General features: G+C 43.8%; 1 protein-coding gene across 2 annotated transcripts in view; it reads right to left on the bottom strand.

The window, feature by feature from the left end:
• Positions 1 to 16,272, bottom strand: part of ZFC3H1 (zinc finger C3H1-type containing) — a 126,864-nt gene extending 110,592 nt beyond the window's left edge. The window contains exons 1-3 of one of the 2 annotated variants that reach the window (XM_068276678.1): positions 15,719 to 16,272; positions 4,683 to 5,096; positions 3,340 to 3,401 (exon numbers count right to left, since the gene is read on the bottom strand). In XM_068276678.1, the coding sequence (XP_068132779.1) occupies positions 3,340 to 3,401; positions 4,683 to 5,096; positions 15,719 to 16,238 (996 nt within the window). In that variant the 5' untranslated portion in view covers positions 16,239 to 16,272. The remainder of the gene's footprint in view (positions 1 to 3,339; positions 3,402 to 4,682; positions 5,097 to 15,718) is intronic. The other variant, XM_068276677.1, reaches the window with a different exon arrangement.
• Between the last annotated feature and the right edge of the window lie 842 nt (positions 16,273 to 17,114).

Genomic DNA, 17,114 nt, shown 5'->3' with positions numbered 1-17,114 from the left:
TACTCAGTACAGGTTCTCTTTAATCTGGGGGTTTCATTGGGAATCTTCAGTGAGAAGGAAAGGGACTATCTTTTGGTGGAGGCGCCCGTCACGCCCATTTTCCATCATCTACCTAGGGTCCATAAATCTGATGTACCCCCCAAGGGCCTTCCCATAGTGGCCGGCATTGGTTCCTTGGGGGAGCGTCTTGGGACAGTGGGTGGACGGTGCCTCCAACCTCTGGTGCGTCGTCTACCGGGCTTCTTGCGGGATACGACGCACCTCTTATCAAGCTTGGAACCCTTGCAATGGGAGCCATCCTTTGTCTGGGTTACAATGGATGTGGCTTCCCCCATAAGTTGGCTCTGAAAGCTCTAGATTTTCATATCAGAAAATATGGGTCATTTACATCCACCGTTTGTGACTTTCTCCTCCTAGCGGTAGATCATCTACTTAGTCGAAATTATTTTATGTTTGATAGGGTGTACTATCTCCAGAGATGCGGAGCTTCTATGGGAGCCAAATTCTCCCCATCCCTAGCCAATTTGTACATGGGATGGTGGGAGGAGCTCCGCATCTTTGGGGAGTGCAACCCCTTTTCTGATTCTTTGTTTTGGTACGCTAGGTATATAGATGATCTGCTGCTGGTGTGAAGGGGCCCTGAAAGTGATTTGCCCGGGTTCCTTACTTATTGTAATGACAATGATTTAAATCTGTCCTTCACGATGTCCCATAATGCCACACAGATTAACTATTTGGATCTCCATTTGAGTGGCTGTGCTACATCACGGAGGGTATTAACCAAAACATTTAGAAAAGAATGTGCTGGCAATTCGCTACTATTGGCGACTAGTTGTCATCCGAGACATACACTGCAATCAATTCCATATGGGGAAATGATCAGAGCGGCAAGAAACTGCTCTGATCCGGCTATGTTGCAGCAAGAGCTGGATTTGGTACAATCAAGACTTCGTGATCGCGGGTATCGTGAGGACAAAGTCTTGAGAGCAAGAGATCAGGTCTTACTTAAGACAAGGTCAGATTTACTTACTCCCAGATCCGGTTGCAGGAACAGGCAACATAATAAAGGGGTTAGTTTTGTTACCTCGTATTGTCTGGAATACAACCAAATTGTCAATATTATTAAAAAATATTTGCCTGTTCTTCATTCGGATCCTAAACATCATACTGTTTTGAAGGAGGGTTGTGGCTTTTCTTCAAGGCGTGCCCCTACTCTGGGAACTACCTTGTCTTCCAGTTTATTTCAGAGTACAAATAGGCCTAAACCTACATGGCTCACACATATAGGTTCGTATAAGTGTGGCTATAGTACCTGCAGATACTGTAGGGTTCATGACCAGACACAAGAAATTATCTCACTTTCCAGACACAACAATTATGATAGACAGTATATTAACTGTCAGACCTATAATGTTATATATTTAGTCACTTGCACGGAATGTGAGATACAATATGTAGGATGCACCACGCGTCCTCTTCGCCAAAGAATCTCAGAGCACTATAATGGTGCCGGGAGATGTCTCAAGAACAAAACTTTTATTACGCACGCATCTAGTGTATCCAAGCACTTTTTTATGTCCATTTAGGCAATATGTCTGGGTTTAGGTTCCAAGGTATAGAAAGAGTAACACCCTCATTAAGGGGAGGAGACCTATATGGCAAGTTATTGAAGCGGGAGGCCTTTTGGATCTGGAAATTGGGGACACGCTCCCCCTTGGGATTAAATTCCCGATTAGACCTTCATACATTCTATGATAAATGAATAAATTGATGTGTTGCATAAATATGTGTATATAAACTGGGCCTGCTTTCTCTGCTTGCAACCCCCCTTTTCTTTTTTTTTTCTGCATCCCTTGCTCATCCTTGCCTCCCTTCCCTGTTTAATAGTCATGCATTTTGTCCAGATACTATATGTTATTACATTTATGTATGACAGGTTGCTATAATCTGATGCAGTATATTGTGTTTTAATGCAGATTTTGTTTTATATTTATATATTTTTGTGGTATACTCCACTTTTAGCTTTTTGATGCTTGTACCTTTAAGGCTAAGACTCACACCTTTAAGGGTGTGGTCCTGTATCCTATATAATCTGTATGAACACCTGTCTTGGCAAGCTATGATTAAGGAGCCACACATTGCTCCGATACGCATGAGCTTTTTACTTGTACACTGGTAATGGATTAAGATGGATTTACAATAAAGTATTTTTTCTACTTCACCCTACCTCTTGGTGTAGCGGGACTTCCTTGGATATTTATAAACAAACTCAAGGTTGCCATCTTGTGGCCAAAAAGTAAAACTACATCTATACGTAAAAAAATTTTTTAAATACACATATTTACCCAACACAAATACTATTTACATCCCACCCTCCCAAAAATACCCACATAAAATGTTTAATAATAATTTAAAAAAAAAACAACAAATATTTACCTAAGGGTTTAAACTTTCTAAATATCTATGTAAAGATAAAATATTTCTATTTTTTTTTATAAGCTTGTAAATAGTGTGATGGATGCAAAACGGAAAAAAATGCTCTTTTATTTCCATATAAAATATTGTCGCCATACATTGTGATAGGGACATAATTTAAACGGTGAAATAACCGGGACAAATGGGCAAATACAATACGTGGGTTTTAACTATGGAGGCATGTATTATTTTAAAACTATAATGGCCGAAAACTGAGAATGAATTTTTTTTAGTTTTTTTCTTATTCTTACTGTTAAAATGCATTTACAGTAAGGTAGCTCTTAGCAAAATGTACCACCCAAAGAAAGCCTAATTGGTGGCGGGAAAAACAAGATATACATCAGTTCATTGTGATAAGTAGTGATAAAGTTATAGGCTAATGAATGGGAGGTGAACATTGCTCGGATGCATAAAGTGAAAATGACCGAGGGCTTAAGGCCCCGTTCACATTACAAACGCGGACGGGCACGCACGCGGAACGCAACGCGTACGAACGCACGCCATCCGCGTTTGTATGCGTTGCGTGGCTGATCCCATCACTGAAAAGTGAACGGGACAGCCATGTGTTTTGGCAAAAAATGCATGCAGCATGCGTTCCCGGACCGCACAGGTCCGGAACGCATGCAGTGTGAACATCAGACATTGCACTCTATGCAATGTCTGATGTCGTGCGTGTCGGCCACCTGCACGCGTTTCCAAAACGCGGCAGGAAACGCGTGCAGTGTGAACGGGGCCTTAGTGGTTAAGCAATTTATCGTCAAACAACTTTGTTTATATTATATAAAGGAGAACCATCTTCTGGAGAAAAAATGTCTGGAAATACAGAAGACAAAACTGTAGATTCTAATTATTTTAAACACAAACCTCATTTTTAATATCTGCAGGGCTGCTGTCTGTGGAAACTTCTTGATCATCCTGATTAGGTTCTATTAAAAAAAAAATATTGTAAATAAATGCAGGAAACATGGAAAAAACCTCTGGATAAAAAAAAAATAAAAAAATACCAAGACAGTCCAAAACAAAATGTAAATCCAGCTTCAGGCAAAAATAACCACTTCCCCCACAATCATCACCACCCAGGCACCAGAACTACAAAACCACTACACAACAGTCATCAGTCATATGACTACTCCGTGACCTTCATCAGAATTCCTAGATCAAGTAAACTTCTCGCACAACCACACAGTGCAGTTACACAAGCACACGATTATTGCTTCAAGGAATGGGTGAATGACAGGAGTTGTTTTTCCTGGTAAAAAATAACTATACATACTGTAAGTATAGTATAAGTTATGGATAAGCAGTTCAGAATTTTTGTAGTGGGCCAAAACGATCCTACTGACCCAGCCAACATTCCTCTAATAAAATGCTTTACAAGGTATTATTCTACAGGTGTACTATAAACCAGCAGTTTTGAATGTACACCTGGCAAGAGTGTGCAAGTAGCCTTATAACACGAGGGATCTGGAGGCTTCCATATCTGTTTTGGTTTAAACAATGAAGGTTACCTTGCATGCTTGTGTGCAATTTATAAACTAATGAAGCCAGGAAGATCAGGGACACCCAAACAACTGCCAACGATTAAAAGTAAATATGGCAGCTTCTATATCGTAGCTCATTTCTTTTAAATGATGTATTGAGCGAATGGCTACATCTGCTGTCCTGAAGCAACATAAGCTGTCCTTCTGGTACATATGCAGTGACTTTCCCAGAACTTTTTTTTTCCAACTTGGTGGCATGATAAAATAGCCTTAGGCACAGCAGAAATCCGTGCTTCTCTCACCTCCTCTCGGCATTGTCCGTCCTACACTTCCCACTCGCTCTAGTGCCTAGCATCTCTCTCTCCAAGTCAAGTGACTACATGGTATCCCAGGAGATGCCAAGCATCAGAAAAAGCAGTGAGTGAAGGACGGACATCACTAAAGTGCCTGGAGAAGGTGAGAGGAACATGGCTTCCAGCTGCACCTAATACTCTGCAATATATACTGTAGCGCACACCGGGACACAGGAGTCACTACATGCTCCACTACTACTCGCTCTGCATCTCTGCAGCTGTGCACTTACCTACATTAGCCGGGTCGGGTGCCCGGCCAAATCAAGCTGGGGCATCCTGCATATGGAAGCAATATTTGTAAATTCCTTCTCTAAATTACAAGCCTGCAATGAAGTCTTGAGAAAACAAAAATGTATAGTGACAGACTATGTACCTTGCACGCTGACCTCAGCTTCACCGGTAGCTGGAGATGAATTTGATTCTTCAACCGTGCTTTGCTTTTTCTGCTCTGTGATAGGTTTTAATTTTTGTCTGATAGGTTTAATTTCAAAAGCCTGAAAACTCTTAACTTGTGGTTTCTCCTCCACAGATTCCACAGGAACCACCTGAACAGTAGTAGTGTGTTTACTCTGAACAGGAGGCTCTGCAGTCTTTTCTGTAACACTTTCCTGCTCTTTATTGTGCTGTTCTTTCAGGGCCAGCTTCTCATCCTTATTAATGGATTCAAGTTCACGTTTTATTTGCTTATATTTTAAAAGCAAATCTTCAAAGCTCTCTTCTTCACAGTTCTCATTTTTAGATGAATAGGCAGAAGGTTTCCTAGGAGGAGACCTAATAACACTTTTAACTGAATGGAGTGTTAAGGAAATAAACAAAAAGAACTCAAAACATTAAAATATACCAGTTTATTGTTTTAGAAAGTTAAGCATTTAACAGCTTACTTAGACCAAGCACATATTGTACTGCACTATTGTGAAACTTCCTGTGGAAACTGTTACAACAGAAATTCCTGTCCAATTAAACATTAGCCAGAAAAAGTACAGCAACTCTGACGTGACCAAAACAGCAATATCCCCCCCCCCCCCCCCCAAAAAAAAGAAGAGGAACTTCAACGGGTTTATATATCAAACACTGTAAAATTGGTGGAAGCAAAATCGAGGTGGTGGCTAGGGTCAGTGTTGGCTGCTGGCATTTAGAAACAGATCCCAGGTACATAACTAGGGTGGCACTGAAACGGAGGTAGATTTGACAGTCCAAGTTATTGATAAGTCCGTAATCTATTGTGCTAAGTTTTATTAGGGCCTGAGCCCACTGCATGCATTTTTAAAGCGTTTTTGAAACCCCTTAGAGGCGTTTTAAACGCACAGAAACGCATTTCAAAACCGCTTGAAAAACCCATGCATTGCTACGCATTTTTAAAAATGCTGCAGTGGGCTTAGGCCCTTAGGCCACAAAGTACGCCCATAATTTCTGAAATGCACAGTATTCTTTATATAAATGCTGAGGCAAAAATACATTTCCAATTATTTATAGATCTCTAGACTGGTCATTTCCAAAAGCACTTTGAGGAGACATTCATTAGCCTGTGCTTGAGACAGCTTTGCAAGCAAGCAATCTAATGAGGGCTCTTTCACGCCAGAGCCCTTTTTCAGCGTTTTAACGCAAAGTCTATACTTTGCGTTAACCAAGGTAAAAGTCCATAGACTCATTTTACCTTTCACACCCGACGCTGCGTTTCAATGCGTTGCGGTACAACACATCCCGGCACATTTTATTGTCGGGAATCTGCGTTTCCACGTCGGGTTAATTGATACTACCGCCGCCTCTCAGCGTAGCACCGTAGGTTCCCGACGACAGCTGCAGGCTAGTAAAATGCGTGCAGGAGAACGGCTCCTGCACGCGTTGTAGATGTGTAACAGGCCTGAAAGTTTCCCAGAAGCTATTCGATAATTTTTTACGCAAGGTGTTCAACCATATTGCTGAGACACAAAGAACCATATCAATAGATACACCAAATTACCGGAAATATATAAACCGATCAGATCTGTACCGAGTATGCACAAGTGTGCATTCACGCACGTGCAGTACACAGCCACCCATCTTTGGGAGCACTCGGGCTCCTGAAGGTGGCAACTCATCATGGAACATCGCTGGAACAGGGGAACCGGGAAGGCATAATAGGATCCAGAGCATTCCCATCGACATAGGTAAGGATCATACTTTATTTTTTCAGGCTACAGATTGGCTTTACAAATTTGTATTCCGTTATACAAGTAAAATTTCTCACAAGATACCATGGGGACCTTTTTGGGGTCTTGTGGAGTCCAGAAATTAATGGATCAAAGTTGTGTTGTTGAAACAAGAGACCTACACAATATTAGATAGGTGGTTGACTAGATTTAAAAACATGTTTGAAACTACAGCGTAGATAATTTCAATATTAGTATAGCACTTTTCTCCTGCCGGATTCAAAGCACTTGCGAGGGAGCCACTAGAGCACACTCTGTAAGCAGTAGCGATGTTATGGAGTCTTGCCCAATAAATCCTTACTGAATAGGTAGGTCTCCTGTGTCAGAGGCAGAGCCCTTAACCATTACTTTACCCAGCCACAAAATTTAAGCAAACCAGTATTGTTTCTTGCACCTGTGACACAAATGTTTTACAAGACTTGTCTTTCGTTTTCAAAGAACAAAAGCCCCAAGGACACTTCCTTCTGTGTTTGCAGAATATTTTTATCCACAGCTGCAGATTTCATTTTCAGACGTGGCTCCTTTTCATTACATACACAAACAGATAATATGGCCGCACTTAACATTTTTCTGCCTTCAGCTACCAAATGGAGTCTTCCACTGCTACTCGATAAACAGGAGAGTTCCATCTGCCAAGAGCACAACAGACTTACTGCAGCATGTTCCTTCAGCTAAGGCCTTTACAGTACAAGGAAGCAGCTGGGTGTGCATTAACAGAACTGCTGTTGATCAGAACGGTTTCATGTACAAGGCATACACATGCAGACTATTGCCATATTGTCCCCAGCATTGAGATTTTTAGTACTCATCCAGGAAGCCTTAAATAAGAAAGGACTGCAGATCAAAATATTCAGTAAAAATACATTTTAATGTAGCACATCATATAAACCTGCCAGTGAAATTGTGTGCACTAAGCAAATGTTTATTCCTGGCATTATGAAATATCAGTGATAGAGAGAACATAGTTAAAAAGTGTACATAAAGTTTACAAAATCTTCTACCATCTGCACAGGTTAAATATCTCACATTTGTAGAAATAAGAGCATTTTTGCAAACTAGACCCCAAAATACTGAGGCCTCTTTTCCATAGACAGCTGAAAGGCTCATTTGTCAAGCAATTCAGCCCCCAGGCCACAAGCGCCATTCGGCTGGTACCAGCAGCGAAAAACGTCTTGTTGCTTAGGAGATGCAACTCCATGGAAGGGACTCCTGTCTGCCACCCATGCCGAGCGCTAGTAAGCATGTAAGACGGGAGCAGAAGTGGAAAAGAGATCTTATTTGGGTGGTACAAAGCAGGCTCATCCCTCTACTGAAGGATGGTAGCTCAAACAAAAGCCTGGTCTACCACTTAGCAGCAGTAGATATTAGATACATTTTGAGCAGAAATCATGGCTTACATTGAAGACACCGCTCCGTGTAGTGCCCATTCAATACAATGCTATACAGATGTTCTCATACTGTCCCAACCTGCAGCGAGTACATTTAAAAAAGGAACCCGAGCATTTGGGAGCCAGGAATTACAGATATTCTACCATCACCTTCCCTAACCCTACTATCAAACCACCCCTCTGCTACCTATGCTTACCACTATAATCACTCCTACTTACAGCTAACACTAACTATAACCCCCCCCCCCCCCCCCCCCCTTTTCAACAGTGCTTGGCTATACTATAGTCGCTGGCCAAATTTACCTGTGGCGCCAGTTTATACCATACCAGAGAGCCTAAATGGCTCTCTTTTTACAATTAAAAAGCTGGAGTTTGACTATACTGTAGAGTGACTACTGCGAAAAAGCCCCCACGGGCAAAAACCTGCACTCAAAACCGCTAGATGGAGTTTGGCTATAAAGTAGCCTAACTTCAGCATGCTCCTGCCACCAAATTACACATTAGGCGCCACAATAGCCACATAATGCATTTGATGCCCAAATTACCAGGTGCAGCAAGTGTCCACTTCACCTGCTCCGCCTGTAGCTCCCATCAGCACTGCCTGCAGTATCGACTGGGGGAAAGGGGGGATTAAAGTGAACCTCCGGACTAAAAATCGACTCAGCAGCACTGAAAAGGCTTGGTGTTTCTTTAACAGTTTCACAGCATCAGAACTTTGTTTCTCTTATACAAGCCTCATTTTTAAATGCACAGAAGAAAGCTGCCCAGGCTTTTTTTCCCTGATGCTGTGCAAAGCATGATGGGATTTCTGATGTTATTCTCGTTTTGGTGCAATTTTTTTTTTTTTTACATTTTGAATTTGACATTTGAAGCCGAGCGTGCAGCTGGGAAGGGTAATCAGGACACAGGACAGTTGTAACTGTGTCTCCTGCTCCTTGTCACCTCCTTTCAACCAAAAAGATGGCTGCCCCCATGACAAAGATGGCAGCCCCCATGAATCACAAACATTTGCCAGTTCTTTTAAAACAGAGTGGGTGAGCGATTATATTAACTATCTATTCTAATTAACATAACTAATGTAACTTGATGACAGTATGTTTGTTTAGGCTGAAGTTCCCCTTTAAGAAGCAAGTCTGATGAATATTTGTTGAGAAGTCTGAGAACATATTTGTTCTTTGTAACTCATTCCTACTAGACCAGGAGAGCTCAGGCTACAATTAAAAACCTGCAAGTGGGAACAGTGTATACTTGTGCTTTCCCTGGCATTACGGCAGGTTGACCAGAAGAAAGACTCCATATCACTCTCCATTGCTAACTGGTGATCATCACAAAATTCAACCAATATGCAAAGGGAAATTTAGATCAAGGAATGAACGGTTGGTTAAATAATCAGAACTTCCTACATTGCTTCGTTCCCTACAGAGTTCCAACTTAGTCGCAAGAATTCTTTGTAGCTCTATTCAAACTGGAATCTGCATTTTTGTAAAAGAAAAAAAAACAGAAAAAAAAAGGTCGATTGTCGCAGCTGCTTCCAGATTCAGCCTTTTATGTTACATAACCTTGCAAACACTGCAGTTTCAGCCTTCACTTTCATCCAGAGATAGTCTCCAAAGGCTGAAAGAAGAACAATCTGGATAGGACTACAGTACAAATAAGTTGTTAGTGTTCAGCAAAGAGCAATATTCAGTAAGGGCATGAGGTGACAAGTCAGATGTAAAATCAAATGTTATCAGAAACAATTCTACTTTAAAGAAAACCTGAACTGAAAAATAAAAGTCAAAATAAGCATACACAAGTCATACTTACCTTCCATGTAGTCTACTCAGTGTCTTTCTCCTGTCCCGCGTCCTGTTTGTTCACTGTGATCAAGGGAATTTTCCGTCCTCCATTTTGAAAATGGCCAGTACCCATAACAGCTTTCTGGTCAGCACACAGTTAAACTATAACATCGCCCACTTGAGCCATAAGGAAACATGGTACATCAGTTTTCCTCTCAGTTATAACTGACAGCAACTGATATTTTACTGACAGCAACTGATATATTTCAGATCTGACAAATTATTGTCAGAACTACAGCAAGCGGGAAAAAAAAATATTCAACAAAAAGGGTAAAAAAAAAATGCCAGGGAGGTTAATACACAACAATAACAAATTTAGAGTTTTAGAAAATAATATATCTTACTTAAACAACACCAAGTTAGTATTTTAGCTAATAAAAAGCAATAGTAAATGCTTGGAAATGGTTTTAACAAGTACTACTATTAAACATGTACTACTATTAAATATATATTTGTCGAGGGGTACTTGTGATAATGTTTACTATGCTAGGTGGTACTTGGCGAGTACAGGGTTTTAAGAGGTACATACCAATAAAATGTTTAGAAACACTGCCATAAACCATACTAGCGCTGATAGTTTCAGGGGACAGAAGAAAATATATACATAGCATCCAGGCTGATCGCCCCATCCCCCTGTATCTTCTGTAATTGGCACTGGTAAATCTGCCGATCTGGGGTCAACCGCGCATCCACAGCCTGGCTGTGCACCCCCATCAAACTCCCGTCGCTGGAAGCATTTTGTGCCTGCGCAGTAGGCCTGAACGATAAATCAAATTTAAATGGAAATCACGATCACCAAGATCACAATTTTGGAATCGTCAAAGCGGCGATTTCCACGATGAGGTCATTTCCGCATGGGGAAGTTTGAAGTGGCTTCACACTTCCCCAAGTCGTAGCGTATGTGGCGCACTGTCTCAGCATCGGCAGTGTTGGGCATACCTTCCTCACAAGTCCAACGCTGTCCGTCCTCTATCGCCGTCTGCCGGACTTGTGCATGGCATACTTCCTAGTTCCTGTATGTCACATGACATACAGGAAGTAAGGAAGTATGCCGTGCATTGGAGCCTGCAGGAGGCGAAATGGATAGATGGACATCGCTAGACTCATGCTGAAAGCACTGCTGCAGCTTGGGGGACAGAGCAGGAACAAAGATGCAGCGGGTGCACAAAGAGAGATGGGGAGAGAGAGGCACAGAGGTGGAACAAAGCTTGATTTGAGGGAAATCGTGAATCGAAGAGCAATCACAGTTTTGGGCAGAAATCGCTCATTTCAATTTTTTCCTAAAATCAGTCAGACATTAGGGGCCCCAGGTAAGTAAGGATACATCTAAGTGAATCCGAGGTGGATCTTCAGGGGGCAGATGGGACACAGAGGCAGGTTGTCTGCTTAATGACATGGCTCTGTGTCCACCAACCGCTGCTCTCTGCTCCCCCCCCCCCCCCACGCTATAGCCCCCTGAGTTTAGCAACAAGATTTGACGCTAACTCAGGAGGTAAACACAGGGGAGAGAAATTCCCTGTTCACAACGCCTGCCAGGGGCATTCCTTCAGGGTTTCCTGAGCTGCCATTGGGCAGTTCCCTCTCTCTGGCCGTGCCTCTTGCCGCTCCCCGCACGCTGGGAGAGACACACGGTCTCTTAGTGCAGCATCGTGACCTATAGGTCACGAAAGTGAAAGTGGGCCATTGCGGCCCACAGTAGCAGTGGTTTTTGCGGCTACCTGATCCGCTCATCTAGTAGCCTACTTTTTTTCTTCATTTTTTGAGCCCACCTCGGGCTCTCTTTAAAGAGACACTGAAGCGAGAAAAAAAAACCGATGATATATATGATTTGTATGTGTAGTGCAGCTAAGAAATAAAACATTCAGAGTAGAGACATAAGTCTAATATTGTTTCCAGTACAGGAAGAGTTGAAGGGGAACTTCAGCCTAAACAAACATACTGTCATCAAGTTACGTTATGTTAATTAGAATATAATCTCTTACCCACCCTGTTTTAAAAGAACAGGCAAATGTTTGTGATTCATGGGGGCTGCCATCTTTGTCATGGGACAGCCATCTTTTTGGTTGAAAGGAGGTGACAAGAAGCAAGAGACACAGTTACAACTGTCCTGTGTCCTGATTACCCTTCCCAGCTGCACACTCTAGGCTTCAAATGTCAAATTCAAAATGTAAAAAAAATAATAATAATAATATTGCACCAAAACAGCAGAACAACAACATCAGAAATCTTATCATGCTTTGCACAGCATCAGGGGAAAAAAGCCCGGGCAGTTTTCTTCTGTGCATCTAAAAATGAGGCTTGTATAAGAGAAACAAAGTTCTGATGCTGTGAAACTTAAAGAAACACCAAGCCTTTTCAGTGCTGCTGAGTCGATTTTTAGCCTGGAGGTTCACTTTAAGACACTCCAGTTATCCATGCAAAAGAGCCATTGAGCTGCAAGACTTTTAGGGCTCATTTACCCTGGAAGAGTTTTCGGCCTTATTTCACACGCAGGCAATTAAAAAAAAAAAAATCGCCTGCCAAACGCTCGTGCAATGAATGTCTATTAGAATGTTGATAGCGCGGGTTGTGCCCTGTGCGGGCAGCAAAGCAGTGCATGGACCATTTTTGGGGCGATTCCGCCTCAATGTAAGGTATAGGAGAAACGCAAAACGCTCGCAAAATCTCTTTGTGCAGCAATTACGGTCACATTTTAAGAATTTCCGGGTCAAAGAGTTCACTTCCTGACTTGCACCAGGGAGTGAAAAACTGCAATAGCTCTGAAAAAGTGCTTATTGAAGCGATTAAAAAAAAAAAAAAATCGCAGCTCCCACCCAAGCTGCGAGAGGAGTAAACAAAAAAAATCCTCCAAAAACGACAAACTTGAACGCTAAAGTAAACGGAACGCAATGTGAACGAAGCCTTAAAGCAATCAAAGCCAAAATGAAAAAAAATCCGCTTTACTTACCTGGGGCTTTCTTCAGCCCATTGCAGCCGACTGTCCCACGCTGACCGCTCCGTTTTCCGCCGCCATCCTGTGCTCCTCGCACGGTGCAGAGGACGACCTCCAGGCGCATGCGAGTAGCACCGCTGTCAATCAAGCAGATATTGTCCGCGGCTTACTGCGCAGAACTACGGACGTCTGCTTGATTGACAGCGGCGCTTCACGCAGGCGCAATAAGAACAACCTCGAGGTCAGCCTCTGCACCGCGCGGGGAGCCAGTGCAGTGGCGGAGAGGTCAGCGTGGGACAGTTGGCTGCAAGGGGCTGGAGAAAGCCCCAGGTGAGTAAGGCATATTTTTTTTATTTTGTCTGGATTCCTTTAAAGAAAACCTGTAATGAGAAAAAGTTCCCCTGGGGGGGTACTCACCTCGGGTAGGGGGAAGCCTCCGGATCCTATTAAGGCTTCCCCCGTCCTCCTGTGTCCCATGGCGGCAGCGAAAATCCTCCTGGAACGGCGGGGATGTAAATATTTCCCTTCCGGGCTCCAGTGCAGGCGCAGTATCGGCTCTCCGCTCGGAGATAGGCGGAAATAGCCGATCGCTGTCGGGTCGCTACACTGCGCAGGCGCAAGTCTCCTACGCAGTAGAGCGGATGCGATGGAGATCGGCTATTTTCGCCTATCTCCGTGGGGAGTCGCAACAGCTCCCCCCCCTGGAGCCAGGAAAGGTAAATAAATCAGCGCTTGTCAGCCTTGTCGAGGGAGGATTCCGGGACACTTCGGGAGAGCCAGTGCTGGATTGCCTACTGCTACAGCGGAGGGAGAAGCCTCATTGGGACCCTGAGACTTCCCCCTACCGAGGTGAGTACCCCCCACAGGACTTTTTTTGTTACAGGTTCTCTTTAAAATCTCAGAGAGTTCTGTCTTCTGAGGCTTGTTATCTGAACTGTCAGTCACTGTATTTTCTTTTTCTCTGCAGAGAAGGGGTTCAAAAGTTCAGTAGACTGCTCTGTAAAAAAACTTAGAATGCTGAGTAGTGTGTAAACTGCAAATATTAAAGAATGATGCAATGTTATAAAAAAAAAAACACTATGTAACTGAAAATAAAAATATGAGAATATTTTCTTTGATACTAATGTTCTAGTAATTATCCGTGCTACACAACCAATTCATTATGTCAATTTTTTTTCCGCTTCAGTGCCTCTTTAAAGGGAACCAGAGACGTTGGAGAAAAGCTGGTATACATACCTGGGGCTTCCTCCAGCCCCATACGCACAGATCGCTCCAACGCCGCTGTCCTCAGCTCAGCGGATTGTTAAGAAACAGCCTTATCAGTCTGCAGACAGACTGTACATACGCACTACTGTCGGGAGAACGCCCGCCCAGCGGGAGGGTCTGACAGACCAGTCGTTCTCTTTAGTAGTGTGTGTGTGTGTGTGTGTGTGTGTGTGTGTGTGTGTGTGTGTGTGTGTGTGTGTGTGTGTGTGTGTGTACGCACCTTTAGGCCTCGTTTACACTTAATCAGTTGGTAAGCATTTTTTTTCTTCTCCATAGCAGTGCATTGTGAAAAAGATTTCAGTTAAAACATGTTAAGTGTGAACAGCGCCATAGGAAAACATGGGTATTACTTTGAAAATCAGTTGTCCTTTCAGTTATAACAGAGCAACTGATTAACTGTAAACGGGGCCTTAAAGAGAACCTGTACTGAGTAAAAATATTTAAAATAAACACGAGGTAACTTCAAATGAACATTACATAGTTACCTTGTCATTAGTTTCTCTCAGAAGCTCATCATTTTCTTCTGACAATAATCCCTTCCAGTTCTGACAATATTTTGTCAGATCTGAAATATATCAGTTGCTGTCAGTAAAATATCATTTGCTGTCAGTTATAACTGAGAGGAAAACTGATGTACCATGTTTCCTTATGGCTCAAGTGGGCGATGTTATAGTTTAACTGTGTGCTGACCAATAAGCTGTTATGGGTAATGGCCATTTTCAAAATGGAGGACGGAAAATTCCCTTGATCACAGTAAACAAACAGGACGCGGGACAGGAGAAAGACACTGAGGAGTAGACTAAATGGAAGGTAAGTATGACTTGTGTATGCTTATTTTGACTTTTAATTTTCAGTTCAGGTTTTCTTTAAAGAGAAACCAAGATGTGTTTGAAGAATGCTATTAGGACACAGAGGCTGGTTCTGCATACCATCGCCAGCCTCGGTGTCTGTACTGCCCCCCCCCCCCCCCCACTTTGCTGTCCCCCATAAAAAAACTGCCATGCTAATGACATGCAGCTTGTCGCTAGCTGGCTGTTTACCTTAAGTCACTAGTGCTCCCCATCTGTGTCCCTTCCCGCCTCCGTAAGCTGATTGGAAGGAAGGGATGCAAGCAGGGAGCAGCGCTATAAAGGAGGCGGGAGAGCGGCGGTAAATAGCAGACGTAAGGCAAACCGCCAGCGACAAGCCGCATGTTGCTAGCATGGCGGGGTTTTTTATGGGGGACAGCAGAGCGCAGGGAGGGGAGTGGGCACAGAACAGACACAGAGGCTGGTGATAGTATGCAGAACCAGCCTCTGTGTCCTAATAGCATTCTTCAAACCCACCTCTTGCCATGGGAGTCCTTTAACTGGGTATCTCATAAGCAGTCTTTAATCCTCACAATATACATTATGATTCAAATACATATGTAGACTGACTAGGATCAACTCAGAACAATAACAAGTTTTTAAGGACAAACTTAACTACACAAACAAAAAACCATTAGGGTGTAGGGTATGCTAGAGTAGACAACATGCAATTTCCCATCAGATCAATTTTCTATAGCAAGAATATTGGTGCTTCTGCCATCACCCTCCACCCAGACTAGTGGCCTTTCTCTGGAGGTCACTAGAAAGGTGTGGGTTACATCTGTTGGCCTAGTTTTACTCCTTAGACTTCAGGATATTTTGGGGTAAAGTAACCCTATCTGGCAGGGCTTGCTGTGGGACAGAGACAGCCATGGCTATAGGGTAGGTTCTGCCCTTAGAGGATAGGAAGGTAGGGCACACTAGCCAGCAGTAGCCAGGGAAGGATACGTTTCCGGGGAGAGGGCTCTCTCCAGCTGCTCGGCCTCGTTCCACCCGGCTTTATGGCTCGGTCTCCCCAATCTCGATCACCGAAGCGACTGCCTCTCCCTCGTGACCGGAACCGGCCAAGCGTATCGTAGCTGCGTTCCCAGAACGAGGAGCGAGGGCCGCCGTCCCCCATGGTAGGCTGCTGCTGTGCCATGCGTGGAGAAGGCCGGTACTGCTCCTTCTGTCGGTAGCTGTGACTGGGCGGCCGCTGTGGACGTGACCGGTACGGGGGACGCGAGGACCCTCGGGTGACGGGCCGGTGCCTGACAGGCTTAGGGCTATCGGGTCGGACGCTGTCATCGCTAATCTCGCCGTCCTCCAGCTCGCCTTCCTCCCGCGGAGAAGTGGGGCGGGTTGCCGCCTGGGACATGGCGCAGAGAAGGCCGAAGCTCAGCTGCTTCTTCTGTACTCTGACTCTACAGATTCCGGGGCGACTCACAAGCGGAATCTCGCGAGAGCCCCACCAGGCAGGTTTTGTCATTGCGCACACGAAACATTAGGAATTCCCTGTCGGTGTAATGTCTGATTGTGCTGCCCGGAAGCTCCCTTCCACACTGAGTAGCACGCATGCTCAGTGTGAAGGTAATGATGCTGGAGGTAAAATACTAAATATCTTCACTTCCACACCTCTTACACTCCTCAAATTTTCAGGGTAGGGAGTAGGGTGGCCACTTGCAGAACCCCAAAAAGGAGGACATCACACCCTGAAAAGGAGGACAGTGCTAAAAGTGGGTGTGGTCACTCAACATGGGCGTGGTCATGGGTGGGGCCAAATATACATGACCTTACCAGTGGTGTAAATTGTCTGACGGGAAGTTTGAGCTCTGCCGTAGTGTAGCCTCCAAAAAATAGATGTAATCTGACAGCATTTCACCAAAAAGACACATAATCTGGTAGAAGTTCCTCCAAAATACAGATAATATGGCAGTGGTTCCCCCAAAATAGACAATGTGGCAGCAGCAGTTCCCCCCAACATACACATAATCTGGAACCAGTTCCCCAAAATACGCGAAACCTGGCAGCGGATCACCCAAAATACACATAACACCCAAAATACATGTAATCTGGCAGCAGTGGTCCCCCAAACATACACAATCCGGCAGCAGTTCCCCAAAATACGCAAAATCTGGCAGCAGCCGTGCCCCTAACATACATAATATGGCAGCGGTTCCCCATAAATACAGATAATCTGACAGCAGTTACCCCAAAATAGGATAGGTAGCCCCCAGCATAGGTAGCCAGGTCTATAGGTGTCCCCAGTATAAGTAGTCATGAGTATAGTTGTCCCCAGAATAGGTAGCCAGGTCTTTGGGTGTCCCCAGAGTAGTTAGCCAGGTCTATAGATGTCTCCGGTACA

The sequence above is a fragment of the Hyperolius riggenbachi genome, chromosome 3, assembly GCF_040937935.1.
Source record: "Hyperolius riggenbachi isolate aHypRig1 chromosome 3, aHypRig1.pri, whole genome shotgun sequence".
Lineage (NCBI taxonomy): Eukaryota > Metazoa > Chordata > Amphibia > Anura > Hyperoliidae > Hyperolius > Hyperolius riggenbachi.
The sequence above is the reverse complement of the archived record's forward strand: the minus strand, read 5'-3'. Positions and strand labels throughout refer to the sequence as shown.